Source organism: Zalophus californianus, chromosome 12, assembly GCF_009762305.2.
Source record: "Zalophus californianus isolate mZalCal1 chromosome 12, mZalCal1.pri.v2, whole genome shotgun sequence".
Lineage (NCBI taxonomy): Eukaryota > Metazoa > Chordata > Mammalia > Carnivora > Otariidae > Zalophus > Zalophus californianus.
In genome coordinates, this window is record NC_045606.1 from 50,155,070 (window position 1) to 50,168,317 (window position 13,248).

General features: G+C 36.6%; 1 protein-coding gene across 6 annotated transcripts in view; it reads left to right on the plus strand.

Annotated features, from left to right (window-relative positions):
• Window positions 1-1,889: 1,889 nt before the first annotated feature.
• HDAC9 (histone deacetylase 9) overlaps window positions 1,890-13,248 on the plus strand; it is a 739,057-nt gene continuing 727,698 nt past the window's right edge. For all 6 annotated transcript variants that reach the window (XM_027573169.2, XM_027573170.2, XM_027573173.2 and 3 more), the window contains exon 1: window positions 1,890-2,290. Coding sequence is in view for 3 of the 6 variants with exons in the window: in XM_027573172.2 (XP_027428973.2) it covers window positions 2,275-2,290 (16 nt within the window). In the remaining 3 variants the exon portion in view is untranslated. The remainder of the gene's footprint in view (window positions 2,291-13,248) is intronic.

Below are 13,248 nucleotides of genomic sequence, written 5' to 3' on the forward strand. Positions count from 1 at the left end.
TATTTTAACCAACATACACAGCTCTATCAGTATGCATTTGTAGCTCCCTTGTTCAGTATTGAAAAAAGGAAAGTTCACGCTCCTTTAAAATCTTTTATGAATAAGGAAAAGTTCTCAGCTCCTGCAAGAGACTATTAATCATTTTTCATGTTTTCTTTATGTCTGTGGTCTGTAATTTGCCTTAGCATGTTATCTGGACTTCAGTTAATCTTATTTTTCCTTTTACTTAATCATGTGCTGATAAGTCTGGTTTATTGTTTCTTGTTTTATCACTAGATTTTATTCTCATGTGCACTCAACTGTCCAGTCTTTCACTTGCCTACCTTTCTTGTAAGACTGACTTCTTATTACATCTCTTCAATCTGGACTTACTCACTGGGTAGTAGGGCAAGCATTGGAGGACTTCTGTGACATGTAAATATTCATGCGTTGGAGCTCTTTATTGATTTTGAAAAATATACTGTATAGAGGTTGGATTTAGAATCTATGAGTTTCATTTTAGGTTAGCAAAAGAGCATTGCAAAATACTTGTTTTAAAGGTGGGGCTTTGTGCTTAATGTTCTGGGTGGGCATCAAGGATGTATCCAACTCCTGATTAGGCTTACAGTCTTCTAGAAAGATATTACATAGAAATAACCTATGGTTAGACTGAGAGGATGATGAAATATGCTCTAGGATTTTAGAGGGGGGCTGGTTGGTATGTTTGAATGGAGGAGGAAGGCTTCTGGAAGAGGCTGAGAAAGTTCGTCTGAATGTAGAAACCTCGGCGGCTCCTTCTTGAGAAGGAGTGAGTGATTCTTTTTCATTTTTCTTTCCCTTCTTTTTGCTCAAGAGCTCTGTGTCTTTTCTTCTTCTTTCCTTGAAGCTACAGAAGCTACAGATGTAAGTGAGAGGGTCATGGGTGTGAAATGTTGATTTTAGGTATTTGCTCCTCCTCTTAAACTCAGACAGATCCGAAGATAGGACCTTGAGGGCTTAGAAATGTGCAGTTGTTGCTCTTCAAGGAAGTTGTAGCTGGCATCTCAGAACAAGGCATGACTGATACTTCAATTCAGTCTAGTACGTTTTCTTAGCTCTAGTTAGAAAACAAACTTACAGAGGTGGAGAAGATATTCAATAGCTCTCCAAAGTTTTTCCTTTCCTTGTTTTATAGATGAGTAGGGGGAATACTAAGAAAGGAGAAATGACAGTAATGAATTGCTAGCTTCCTTAGCTTGCCTTAGTTTACCAAATCTCACTCTTTTTGCAACACCATCACCACATGTGATTATATAAAGATTGCTAGAATTTCTCTGGAGGGACCGAAATTTTCACTTTCTTAGCCAATCAAAGGGAAGGATTAGTGAACTTCAATAATGTTTTGATTTTGAGAAATTCTTTTTCCTGATACAGTGGGACATATACTTCAAAGTGAGTACTCCAGATTTAATTCAAATGCCACACATTGAAATAGCTCAGAAAATTGTGTGATGCAGAGTTCTGGGGTGACCACGTTTTATATATTGCAACCTTTTGGAGTTGGATCATCATATTAGAATTATTTTATTTCATTAAAATCTGTCTTTAGGTTCTATATTTTCTTTTCATTTACTACAGACATTTACAGCTAGAAAATAGGTCAGAGCTTCTTCAGAAGGCATTTATTTAATTTTCCCTCATTCAGAGGCACAGGTCTGCTCCTTGGTCCTATGTTTTAATTGCTAACCTCCAGAGGAAGAGAATCGTCTGAGCCAGGGCCCCAAGTTGTGGAAGTTTCTATATCCGGTAAACTGGCTCCATTCCAGGGCAGAAAATTTATCAACAAATGAAACACCAGCTACTTCCCACACGTCCTCTGATTGCATTAAAAAAATCACTCCCCTTCCCACCCAGCTGAGAGTGTGCTTAGAGTATGGAGCTGACAGACATTCTCTCTCTTCCTCCTCCTCATTTTGTAAAATAGCTGGTTTCTGTAGTCTGTTAGGCTTCTTATTAATAGTAATGAAATGTTCATTCATTAACTGTCTCATGCCTACGAACTAGATATTGTCACTCTCTTTCCCCTCAAGTTAGACTGTTTTTATAAAGTCGTGCTGTAGCAGAGAAGTGAGCTCGAAAACTGATTTTGGGTCTGTAGCATCAGGTACTATTTAACCAGTGGGAGGGACTGATAAAATTAGCAAGTTGACTAACCACTTCCCTTCCTTGTGGCTCTTTAATATTATAACGGATACAGAAAAGTTCAGAAGGACTGGGCTAGTTTTCGAAACCACAGCACACTTTGGCAAAGAGGGAATGTACAACAGAACGGGTAAGTTTCTTTCTTTTAATCTTTTAGGAGAACTGTAAAAATGATAAAGGGGTGGAAGTTTTTAAGTTTTTTATGCAAATAGTCTTCCATAGTTTGTAGGTTGTGGAGAGATAAACCTGTTGCGAGGAGGGGGACGCAAAAGGTTTTCCGATCAGCAGCAGGAGCTCCAGGAACAGCAAACGTGAGCGTGGGCAGAAGGTTCAACTCTTAGAGTATCTTCACTGTCCCACATAGGTCAGAGTAAAACACTCAGGAGGGAGGATTCTTGTACTAGTATAATTTTGGATAGATAATTCCTGCACTCTCAGTTCTTGCAATCTAGACTTCATAATTGTCAGTAGAGTCATTGAGTAATTGAACCCAAATGTCCCTCTGGATCCTGAAATGGCTTAAGATCTTCAGTTATCTTGCCTGTGGTTTAAATTGGTATTGCTTTTAACTTTCTATTATGGAAAATCTCAAATACAAGCAGAAGTAGAGTGCACAGTGCATAGATTGCCCGTGCCCTGTCATACAGCTTCAAGAGTTAGGGACTCAGGGTCCACGTTGTTTCATGCACACCTCTGTGGCATGCTCCCCACTTTAGTCAAGTAGGGTTGCAATATTTTAAATGTGCCAATTCTGAACATTAAATAAAAGAGGTCTAGAATCTCCTCAAGGCTCCCATCAGTTCAGTAATATAAGTTTTAGAGAAATATCATTACAGAAAATTGAATTATGAGTCAGAAAAAGCGAGTTGAACTTCCCAGTCATTTGGCCAATGGGAATGGGATTAGGAGATAGTAGTGAAGATTGTGGACTCTGGGGCTAGACTGCTTTGGGTCAAATTTTGGTTCCATGCAATCCAGTGTTTTTGAGAAAGTGTCCTCATCTTTCTATACCTTGGTTTCTCACCTGAAAAATGAAGATAAATGATAGTATTGATTTTTTTGAGGTTAGGAGACAATGAGACCATCTGCATGTAAAGACTTGGCAAAGTGCTCAGAAAGTGCTACTGACTGAGCATTTACTATGTGCCTGGCATGGCACTGGGTGGTTTTTCTCATTTAATACCCCTCATGTTCCTATGTGAAATTTAGTGTTACTGTGTTCACTTTATGGATGAGGAAACTGAGACACGGAGAGATGAACCAACTTGCCTTTGATTACCCAGCTAATAAACGACAGCCAGGATTTTGTTTCAGATCTGTCTGACTTAATCACCTCTTAGAATATTTGTCCCTGAGAAATCAGTTTATTCATACATATGCAGTCAAAATGCATACACGAATTTGCTCTTAGCCTTCCCAAGGTGAAAGTCATCAGTGTTCCTTTAAAGCAAACTGAATGGAAAAGCTTTTGTCTAGCAATAGATTTCCCACAGTGAAGTTTTCATAATGCCTAATTATAAGCTGGAAATTTGTCAGAAATCTTGACAAATAAAGAGGCTGGTGGGGTTAGCACTCTAAGGGAGTAAATGTTGAACCAAGAGGGAAAAAAAAGAAATGCTCTTTTAGTAAATTAACCATGCCTCACTGGCGGATTTAGTTTTTAAGGCCATTTGTGTCTCTTGAGTTTTTGTAAACGATGGGCGAAATTCATCTGCGTCAATTTTCAAGAACGTGCAGCCCTGTTGTAAAACAAATGATAAACACTGATGCACTGCCGAAATAAAGATTGACTGAATCTTCTGGGAGGTGCTGAAGAGAACTGGGTCATGCACAGTCAGACATTTTAGAAACCTGGGATTGACTTTCAGTGCTCTTTCTTTTAGATTACTGGTACAACTGTAAAAATAGAACCAAATGTGTGAATGAAGGAAGAGGTTAATTTCACAACTTTGGAGAATTTTTTTTTCCCCCTCCAGGGGAGTAATGGTGTTTTGAAAAAATTTTCCTTTCCTGAAAGGGACACTGGTTGGAATTTCCAGCTAAAAATGAGAACATCAGATATAAAATAATTGACTTCTCTTATCTGGCAATCGGGGTGCATTCAGCAATCTTTCATCTTTATTTTTCCTTCATTGGCCACAGAACTTTTGTCATCTTGATAGGATCAGCCAAGCTTTACTTATTAAAACATTGGAAGAGATTTGAAATCCTGCTATCTTTTTGGAGAGAAAGTAGGGGGTAAATGGAGTTGGGACTGCTGGCGGGGGAGGGAGTAAAGTTGGAAAGATCGTCATTATAAAGCATCCTTGGGTTCTTAAATGTTTGAGAAAGTGAAGAGGCTAGTTAGTACTGGTGACTGCAAACCATTTTTTGCGGAATTGTTCTATCACTGTGTTCTCTTTTCTCTAGTGTCTTCATCTCATAAGGACACATCACTCATAACTTGTAAAGGATTCAGAGTTGGAAATTTCCATATCTATGGTTAGAGACAGATACAGAAGTGCCATTTTGCTTGTCATGGTCACCTTCTTTATGCAGTGATGTAATTTCTTTTTTTTAAGGTTTTTATTTATTTATTTAATAGCGATAGAGAGCACAAGTAGGCAGAGCAGCAGACAGAGGTAGAAGGAGAAGCAGGCTCTCTGCTGAGCAGGGAGCTGGACGTGGGGCTTGATCCCCAGGACCCTGGGATCATGACCTGAGCTGAAGGCAGCCGCTTAACGGACTGGGCCACCCAGGCGCCCCCACTGTTGTAATTTCTGATGGCTTTGGTCACCCCCACTAGTGACAGAATACCAATGCCCTCATGCTTCCAAATCGACTTTTTCTGTCCTAATCTTTAATATTTATCACTGCTTTTATGTCACTGCTATTTTGGGGATTAAATATTTAAAGTTTTGAATAAAAAAGGCATTTGTTTTTCCTTGAGATGAGTTCTTTCTCTGTCTCTGTCTCTGTCTCTCTTTTGTTCTTTAGACTTTCATCACAAACTTTTGACTATCACCTCCCTGGAGATTTAGAGATCAATAATCACAGCTTCTACCCTCAGAAAGCTTACAGACTAGTGGGTGAACAAAATTGGATGAAGTGAATGAAGCTGTGGTTCATAAAATATACCCTGTCTTCATTCAACTGGGTGGGGGGCCATTTTATCCCTTGGACATATTTGGCAATGCCTGGAGACCTTTTTGAAGGTCACAACTGGGGACTATTGTGCTATTGGCTTCTAGTGGGATGAGGCCAGGGATGCTGTTAAATATCCAACAATGCACAGGACAACCTCACGCAACAAAGAATTATTTGACCCAAAATGTCAACAGTGCTGAGGTTGAGAAGGGACATAGATGATGATGCAGCCCTGCTCAGCACCCACCATCAGGCATTTGGCAGTAGGAGCTCTTGACTTGGGTTTTTCTGTAAGAGAGTGGGGATCTCTTTGTTCATTATCTTATTTTCAGTAAGTTGGTGTAGCAAGTAATCTTTGAATTTTACTTTCATTGTAAGATTTGGTAGAAAGAAGTGAATGAATAAAAATAAAGTGCATTTGTATGAACTGCCTCTGTAGAATTAATTTTCAATAGAATTTATCTACATGGTTAGAAATAGAGGGCAGTGCTCCACCCTATGGATGTGAGACTTTTTACATCAGAGCTGGAAGCTTTTAAGTAAAGTTGTTATGCTAAAGTGTATATTAGGGAAGTTTTGGAATTAAAAAATAATTTTAAAACTTATTAGATTCATTTTTTTAAAAAAGTACTTTAAAAAAAGAAAGCATAAAGATACTTTTTTTACCCTTAAAAGTAAACATTTTTATTTTCACTTTATTATAAAATAGTTTATATATCTAAAATTGTGTTTATGTGTATGTAGAAGTATAATGAAATACTAGGTACACATAACCAACTTAGGAAACTAATATAACCATTATCAGTGCTGTTTCCTCTGTAACTCCCCACCCCGGAAGGGTAAACACAATTCTGAATTTTTGCTTACTGTTCTTGAATTTGTGTTAAAGTTTTACTACACATGTATGTATACCTAAATAAGCTATAAAATTAGAGCTTTTCATATGCCTGTGTGTATGAAATTAGACCATTATCTTACACCATACACAAAAATGAACTCAAAATGGATTGAAGATTTAAGTCTAATATCTTAAGCTATAAAACTTTCAGGGGGAGACAAACTATGAGAGACTATGGACTCTGAGAAACAAACTGAGGGTTCTAGAGGGGAGGGGGGTGGGGGATGGGTTAGCCTGGTGATGGGTATTAAAAAGGGTATGTATTGAATGGAGCACTGGGTGTTATAAGCAAACAATGAATCATGGAACACTACATCAAAAACTAATGATGTACTGTATGGTGACTAACGTAACATAATAACATAAAATAAAAAAAATAACAATACTCATAGCAACATTAAAGACAGCGCACTACAGTGGCAAATGAGCTGGACAAGGTAAAAACAAACGACAACAACAACAAAAAACTCCCAGGAAAAAATACAGAGGAAAAGCTTCATAACATTAGTCTTGGCAGTGATTTCTTGTATATGACACCAAGAGCACAGGCAACAAAAGCAAAAATAAACAGGTTTTGCACAGGAAAGGAAACCATCAACAGAATGAAAAGGCAACTTGCAGAATGGGAGAAAGTATTTATGAACCACGTATCTTACCTAAAAGGAGTTAATATCCAAAAAATTAAGAAATGCTACAAGTCAGTGGCAAACATAAATAAATAATTAACCTGATTAAAATGGGCAAAGGACTTGAATAGCTGTTTCTCCAAAGAAGACAATACAGATGGCTAACAGGTGTATGAAAAGATGCTCACTATTGCTAATTATCAGGGAAATACAAGTCAAAACAATGATATATCACCTCACAGCTGTTAGGTGGACATTAAGAAAAAAACAAACAGAAAATAGCAAGTGTTGGTGAGGATGTAGAGAAATTGGAGCCCCCATGCACTGTTGATGGGAATGCAGTATGGTGCAGCTGCTATGGAAAACGGTAGGCAGGTTCCTCAAATATGAAAACTAGAATTACCATATGATCCACCAATCATACGTCTGGGTATATATCCAAAAGAGTTGAAATCCGGATCTTAAAGAAATCTTAGCACTCCTATATCACTGCAATATTCAGTTCACAATAGCCAAGAGGTGGAAACAATCTAAATGTCCATCAACAGACAAAATAGAGAAAATGTGGCAAACATGCAATGGAGTATTATTTAGCCATAAGAAAGTATATCCTGTCATATGCTACAACACAGATTAACCTTAAGTAATTTATGCTAAGTGAGATGAGCCAGTTACAGAAGGACAAATTCTGCCTGATTCCATTTATGCAAGTTATGTAAAGTTGTCAAACTCACAGAGAAAGAAAGCAGTAATGGTGGTCGCCAGGGGCCATGGGGAGGGAAAAATGGGAAGTTGCTCTTCAACTGGTATAAAATTTCAGTCAAGCAAGATGAAAAAGTTCTAGAGATTTGATGTACAACATTGTAGTTATAGTTAATAATACTGTACATGACACTCAAAAGTTGCTATGAGAGTAGATCTCCTGCTGTGTGGGTTTTTTTTTTTAACCACAATTTAAAAAAATATGCCTTTAGGATGGACTGTCAAGGGGAAGGGTGGAAGGAATAAAATAAGTTCAACAACTGAGAAATGTAGGCATGTGGTGAGGACAGTGGCATCATTAGAAAGGAGTAGACATCTTTTGTGACTGTCTGTGTCCCTCGATAAAGGGTGAGCCTAAGATCAAAAGGACAGTGTTTTTTAAACACGGTGATAGAATGGAGGTTTTACAGACACACAGAAGGAGATGAGACAAGGAATGTACAGAGTGAGATTGATTTTGCATGCTGTGAAGTACCATGTTCATTATGTGGACTTGTACTTGCTCTGGCAGCAGGACGCCGAAGAGTTTCTCTCTCGGGGCAGTTCCAGAGAGGGATTAGTCACTGTCAGGATGGCAGAACTGGAGATGGCTATCTGAGAGTCTTCAGGGTGGAGTGCAAGTTGAACCTGCATGAAAAGAAGAAAGGGACAAAAGGGATATGAAGTTTGGGGAATGTTTGGGAACAAATAATGGTGGGATTAAGGGAAAAAAAATCACGAAATTTTCCTGTTGCTTTTTGTTTATTTTTATTTTAAAATCATCTACCAATTTATTTCTATTCCACATGCTTTACAGTGTGCCTTATTGTAGTCGATTAACATTTAAAACTAGGTTAGATTCTTGTGACGGTAAATATGATATGGTTTGATTTGTAATTTTTATATGACTTGGAACAGCTTTTTAGTTCTGATTGAGAGGGTAATTATCCAAAAACCTGGAAGTGACATCAGTGCTAGGTAGATTGTGACATCAGCAAAGTTTGTTTCCAGGGCTGCCGTTCACCATTTCCCTTTCTGTTGGTTTCTTTGATCCTAAATTTCCTCCTCTTGAAAATAAAAAGTTGGTCTTAATAATGTGTAAAATCATTTAAAGACATCTTCTCTGCCTTTTGAGCTTCGTGAACCTTCTTCCAGCCTGTTAGGGCCTAAACCTGAGGGATTTCACTCTTCTTTCCTCCCCTCACATACAATTTAAATGTTACAGTTCTACATTCCCTTTTCTCAGAGGCCTGCTAGTTACTGATGCTAATGTGTCAAGTCTGTATTATTCACAGTAATTCACAATACGCTATTATTGGCGTAATGTATTCACTCCCAGATGGTATCTTCACTGGGGGCTTCATTGCTTGCAACTAAAGTGGTGCTTTAATGGTGGACTATTCAGGTATCATGGCAGATGCAAGTCAAGCAGGTCTATGTTAGTATTATTTGTTTTCACAAGTATTTTTTTGGTCCATGTTTAACCTCTGTCATTATAACTTTAGAAAATAAAAGATCTATATTTTTGCATTTTTCTTACTTGAGATGATTTTTTTTTTAAAGATTTATTTATTTTTAGAGAGAGCTCTCACATGTGCACAAGTAGGGGGAAGGACAGAGGAAGAGGGAGAGAGAGAATCCCCTGCAGACTCTGCACTGAGCCAGAGCCGGCTCACCTGGGGGTTCGATCTCTGGACCCCCAGATCATGACCTGAGCCGAAACCAAAGTGGGTCGCTTAACCCACTGAGCCATCCAGGCGCACCCCACTTGAGATGATTTTCAAAAGAAATTTGTACTTTTAAAGCAGTTAACTTTTTTTTTACTCAACTTGTACTTGAGTTAATTAAATAGGTCTTTAAGTCAGTTTTTATGTAATCATGTTGCTGTGTAGGGCATATGCTACAGTTGCTAGATGTCTCAGTATTCCCATACGAAAAGTTACATAAATAGTAAACCTGCTATTTTAGGATTACCTATAAGAAAACTAAAATTTTATTAAAAACATTTACCGGAACTCTTGTTTTGTAATAACATCATGAATGAAAACCCAGTAAGAAGGAGAAAAAGTATTTTATATTTATAGCTAGAAATGAATCTGGTTCAAAATGATAAGAGTTAGATTTTGAACTTTTCTAGAGCCCAACTTTTGTAGAGTTTCAAATGAATAAAGATATTTATATAATTAAAATTCAGTTTATTATCAAAAACTGAATTAAGATGACACTGAAAGAACAGCCTCAGGTGTGTGACTCTGCATTTTAAAGTGATACATTTAATGTTTATGGAAGAGTAAGAAGTTTTTTTTTTTTTTAAAATTACTTTAAAAAGTGATTAGCACCTTCGCTGTACAGTTCCTAAGATTTTTTTTTTGTAACACTGCATAAAATTTGAAGTATTTTTTTGCTTCAAAATTTGACCTACTTAGAAAGTCCTGATAATTCCAGTGTAATATATTCCCTCAGTTTTGTAAGCGCCTTTGGGTAATGTATTGGAGAGGCAAGTAATCTCATCAAGAAGCGTAATGGACCCTATCACATTTCAAGATATATTTTTTTCTACTACTTCTGCTTCAGATTTAGTTCTGTGTTTAATGATACCACACTCTACTGGCAAGGGTGCTTTTCCAGTACTTTAACTCTCTTTGCATACAAATGGTGTTTTTGGTCTGGCTGCCATTGCAGATCTTTTCCTTCAAATTACGTGACATAATTTGATTTTTGACAGTCAAGGGGAAAAAAGTGTTCATCTTGAAAGATTTAGAGAAAGAAAGGTTGTCACTGAATAAAATGCATGGCTGGACACAATTTGAAAAATGGGTTGGTGTCGGCTCAAGAAGGAAGGAATAAACTCCTACTTGCTTGAAAAATATGCTTGGTCTGATCTAAAGAAAAGTCTGCAGGATCAGTCATCCGGGGCTCTAGGCTGCACAGAGAAAGCCCTCCCCATTCACCTTCACCTTAGCAAACACTTCTCCCCTGCTTGATTCCACTGAGCTGCATATTTTAGTCATAGATGTTAAATTTTGAAGGATCCTCAAGAGACTCTCTTGACAAGTAAGATATTCTTTATTATCTAGACTTTTGCCAACAAAATACTTTAAGTCCCAAGAGATATTAAGTAACTTCCCAGGAACTCAGGTATCAACCACCCTAAAAGTCAGGTCTTCCTCCTCTTAGAGCTCTGTCTCTCCAGATGGAGTGTCAAGCGTAAGATCTGATTTTAACTGGTGGAAGGCATACTTCTGTAAGTATCAGGTTTCCTTTGACTTACTAATACTTTAATGAAAAAACACAGTGAACCGAAGGATATTTTAAAAGAAGGTTGTGTAAGCCACTGCAAGAGAGTATGTGATAACATATAAAATATTTTCTGTATGCTAAGTAGAAAAGAGATTATAAAGCAATGTGTTCATTATATGTGGGTTTTTTAAAGATCAAAATAAGAGGCATACCATAAGAACAAATTGTTTTTCAGTTTGCAGATATCTTAAATAAATGTCTTAATAAATATAAATTTTAAAGTTCTTGTGCTATATTCAAAACAAACTATTCCAAGCAGACAGGTAGGTTATATTAAAGCTGGCACAGCTTGCTAGAAAAAAAATTCTTATATATTTTGGAAGACAAATATGATTTCAGATATGTAATTGACAAAAGATTACTTTTAGGAGCAACAATCATTCTACTAATGTTTATGAAACTACAATTGAAAACTCTGAAATTATGGATTCTAGTTAATAAAGAAGCACTCAGACAATTCTTCATGAACCATGCTGAGAAAAATACCGTCAATAAAAGAAGAGTTTAAGAAATTAATTTGTTTCTTTAAAACTGAAGCTAAGAAATGCAAACATACTTGTTGCTTAGGTGAAACCCCCTTTTCCTGCACTGCAATTTTTAAAAAGAAAACATTTATTGCATATGTATTTTGATGACCATATAATACTCATTTTGTGTAAAATTGCTTAAAAGAATATTCCTTCAAGTTAACTCATTCAATTGGAACTTTCCAGCTTCTCAATATCAGTATCAGAATTACATTTTAAGGTAATAATATTGTGAGCTATTGTGTAAGTGATTTGAAGATACAATGTCTATATTCTCAGATGGAGCAAGTTAATGGTAGTTGAAGTTGAATTTTATAATAGAACACAAAGTTGTCTTTATTTTAACCTTATACTGAATGTAGTTACAGCAAAAAACAGTCTAGACACCAATTTTTTTTTTGCATAAATTGATTTAATCCTCTATTTTATTCCTGAGACTTATTTAGTTTCCATTTAGTATCCCACTGGGAATAATAAACAGCTTAATACTTTCTTTCCATATTACTATCTAAGCATTTAAATGTAGAAAGAGACCAAAACTGTGACTTCTACTGTATCTGAATGTATAAATTTACATATAAATTTACATATAAAATGTACAACAATAAACGTGTATAGAATGCATCACCATATATCTTTACTTGTAACTTAATGCTACAGAGACAAAGAGATCAAAATAAATTTTGCCTTCAAGTGAGGAGTACCAGCCCCTACTCCTGTTTCCCAAGTAGGTACTTATGTTTAATTATGAGGGTGATTGAATGATACAATGGGAAAAGGTCTGTCTTGTTATGTAGGTGTTCTCAGATGGTAAGGTCTTAACACTTGTGTTTCCCTGTTCCTTCTCAACTACCACAAAATACAGTATAAAAGAAAATGGATTTTGTATAAATCTTCCAACTTAGTATTTTTTGCTTATATATTTGACAAAGTAACTCATTTAAATATTTGGTGACTCTGCTGCTTTTGAAATCATACATATTTTCATATGTTTATCTAAAATACTCAGATATTGAAAACAGAGGTCTTACCGTCAGTTGGAAATTTCCTTAAGTGGAAATTTCTCTTCTAGCTTTGAAGAGCCCAAGTTGCAATTAAGTAGACAGTGTGCATGTGATTAATAATACTCCCCAGTCTGCTTGTTGTTTACACTCTTGGGTCAGTGCTGCTGATTTTATGCACTTAATTGCCACTTGTGATGTATGCCCATGTGCACAGTTCTCTAATCATGGCTCCAGTGGGGACTCACTTGGCATATGTAGTTTTTATGGATCATTTGAGTCAGAAAATGAGAAAAAATTCAGATAATGATATTAAGTGTGTGATATGTTCGTTTTTGGTTAAGTCATTGCTAATATGTGTGGTGTGGTTGGAGTGAGGAGTCAGGACATCATGGAAAGAGCATTGGTCTTGGAGCCAAGGGGACTTGGGTTTTAACATGATACCATTAACTAGTGAGTGATATGTGGAAATTGACTACATTTCTGAGTCCTCATTTATGATTCTACTTTGTTAAGGTGGAAGTGAAGGTAAAATTAAATAATTTATGTAAAAGTTGAACCTAAACTTACAGAAGGCATAGGCAGTGTCTGGTCTCTAGTAATGCACAGTGTTTGTGGCATAATGAGTGCTCAGGAATTACTTGTTTGAATTAATTAAGGCCCCTAGAATACTGGTAGGTGTTCAAGTGTTAGTTCCATTCTCTTTTTTTGGGGTTCTATATCTGGCTGATTTACTAGCTATGACTATTTAAAACTTCAGTTAAGTAACTTTTATGGGGGATCCTAATTTCCCACATATATAATACTAAGTGTGATTTTTGTCAATTGGTCTTTAGTGCCTTTCCCTAAAAGCATATAATTTTACTGGA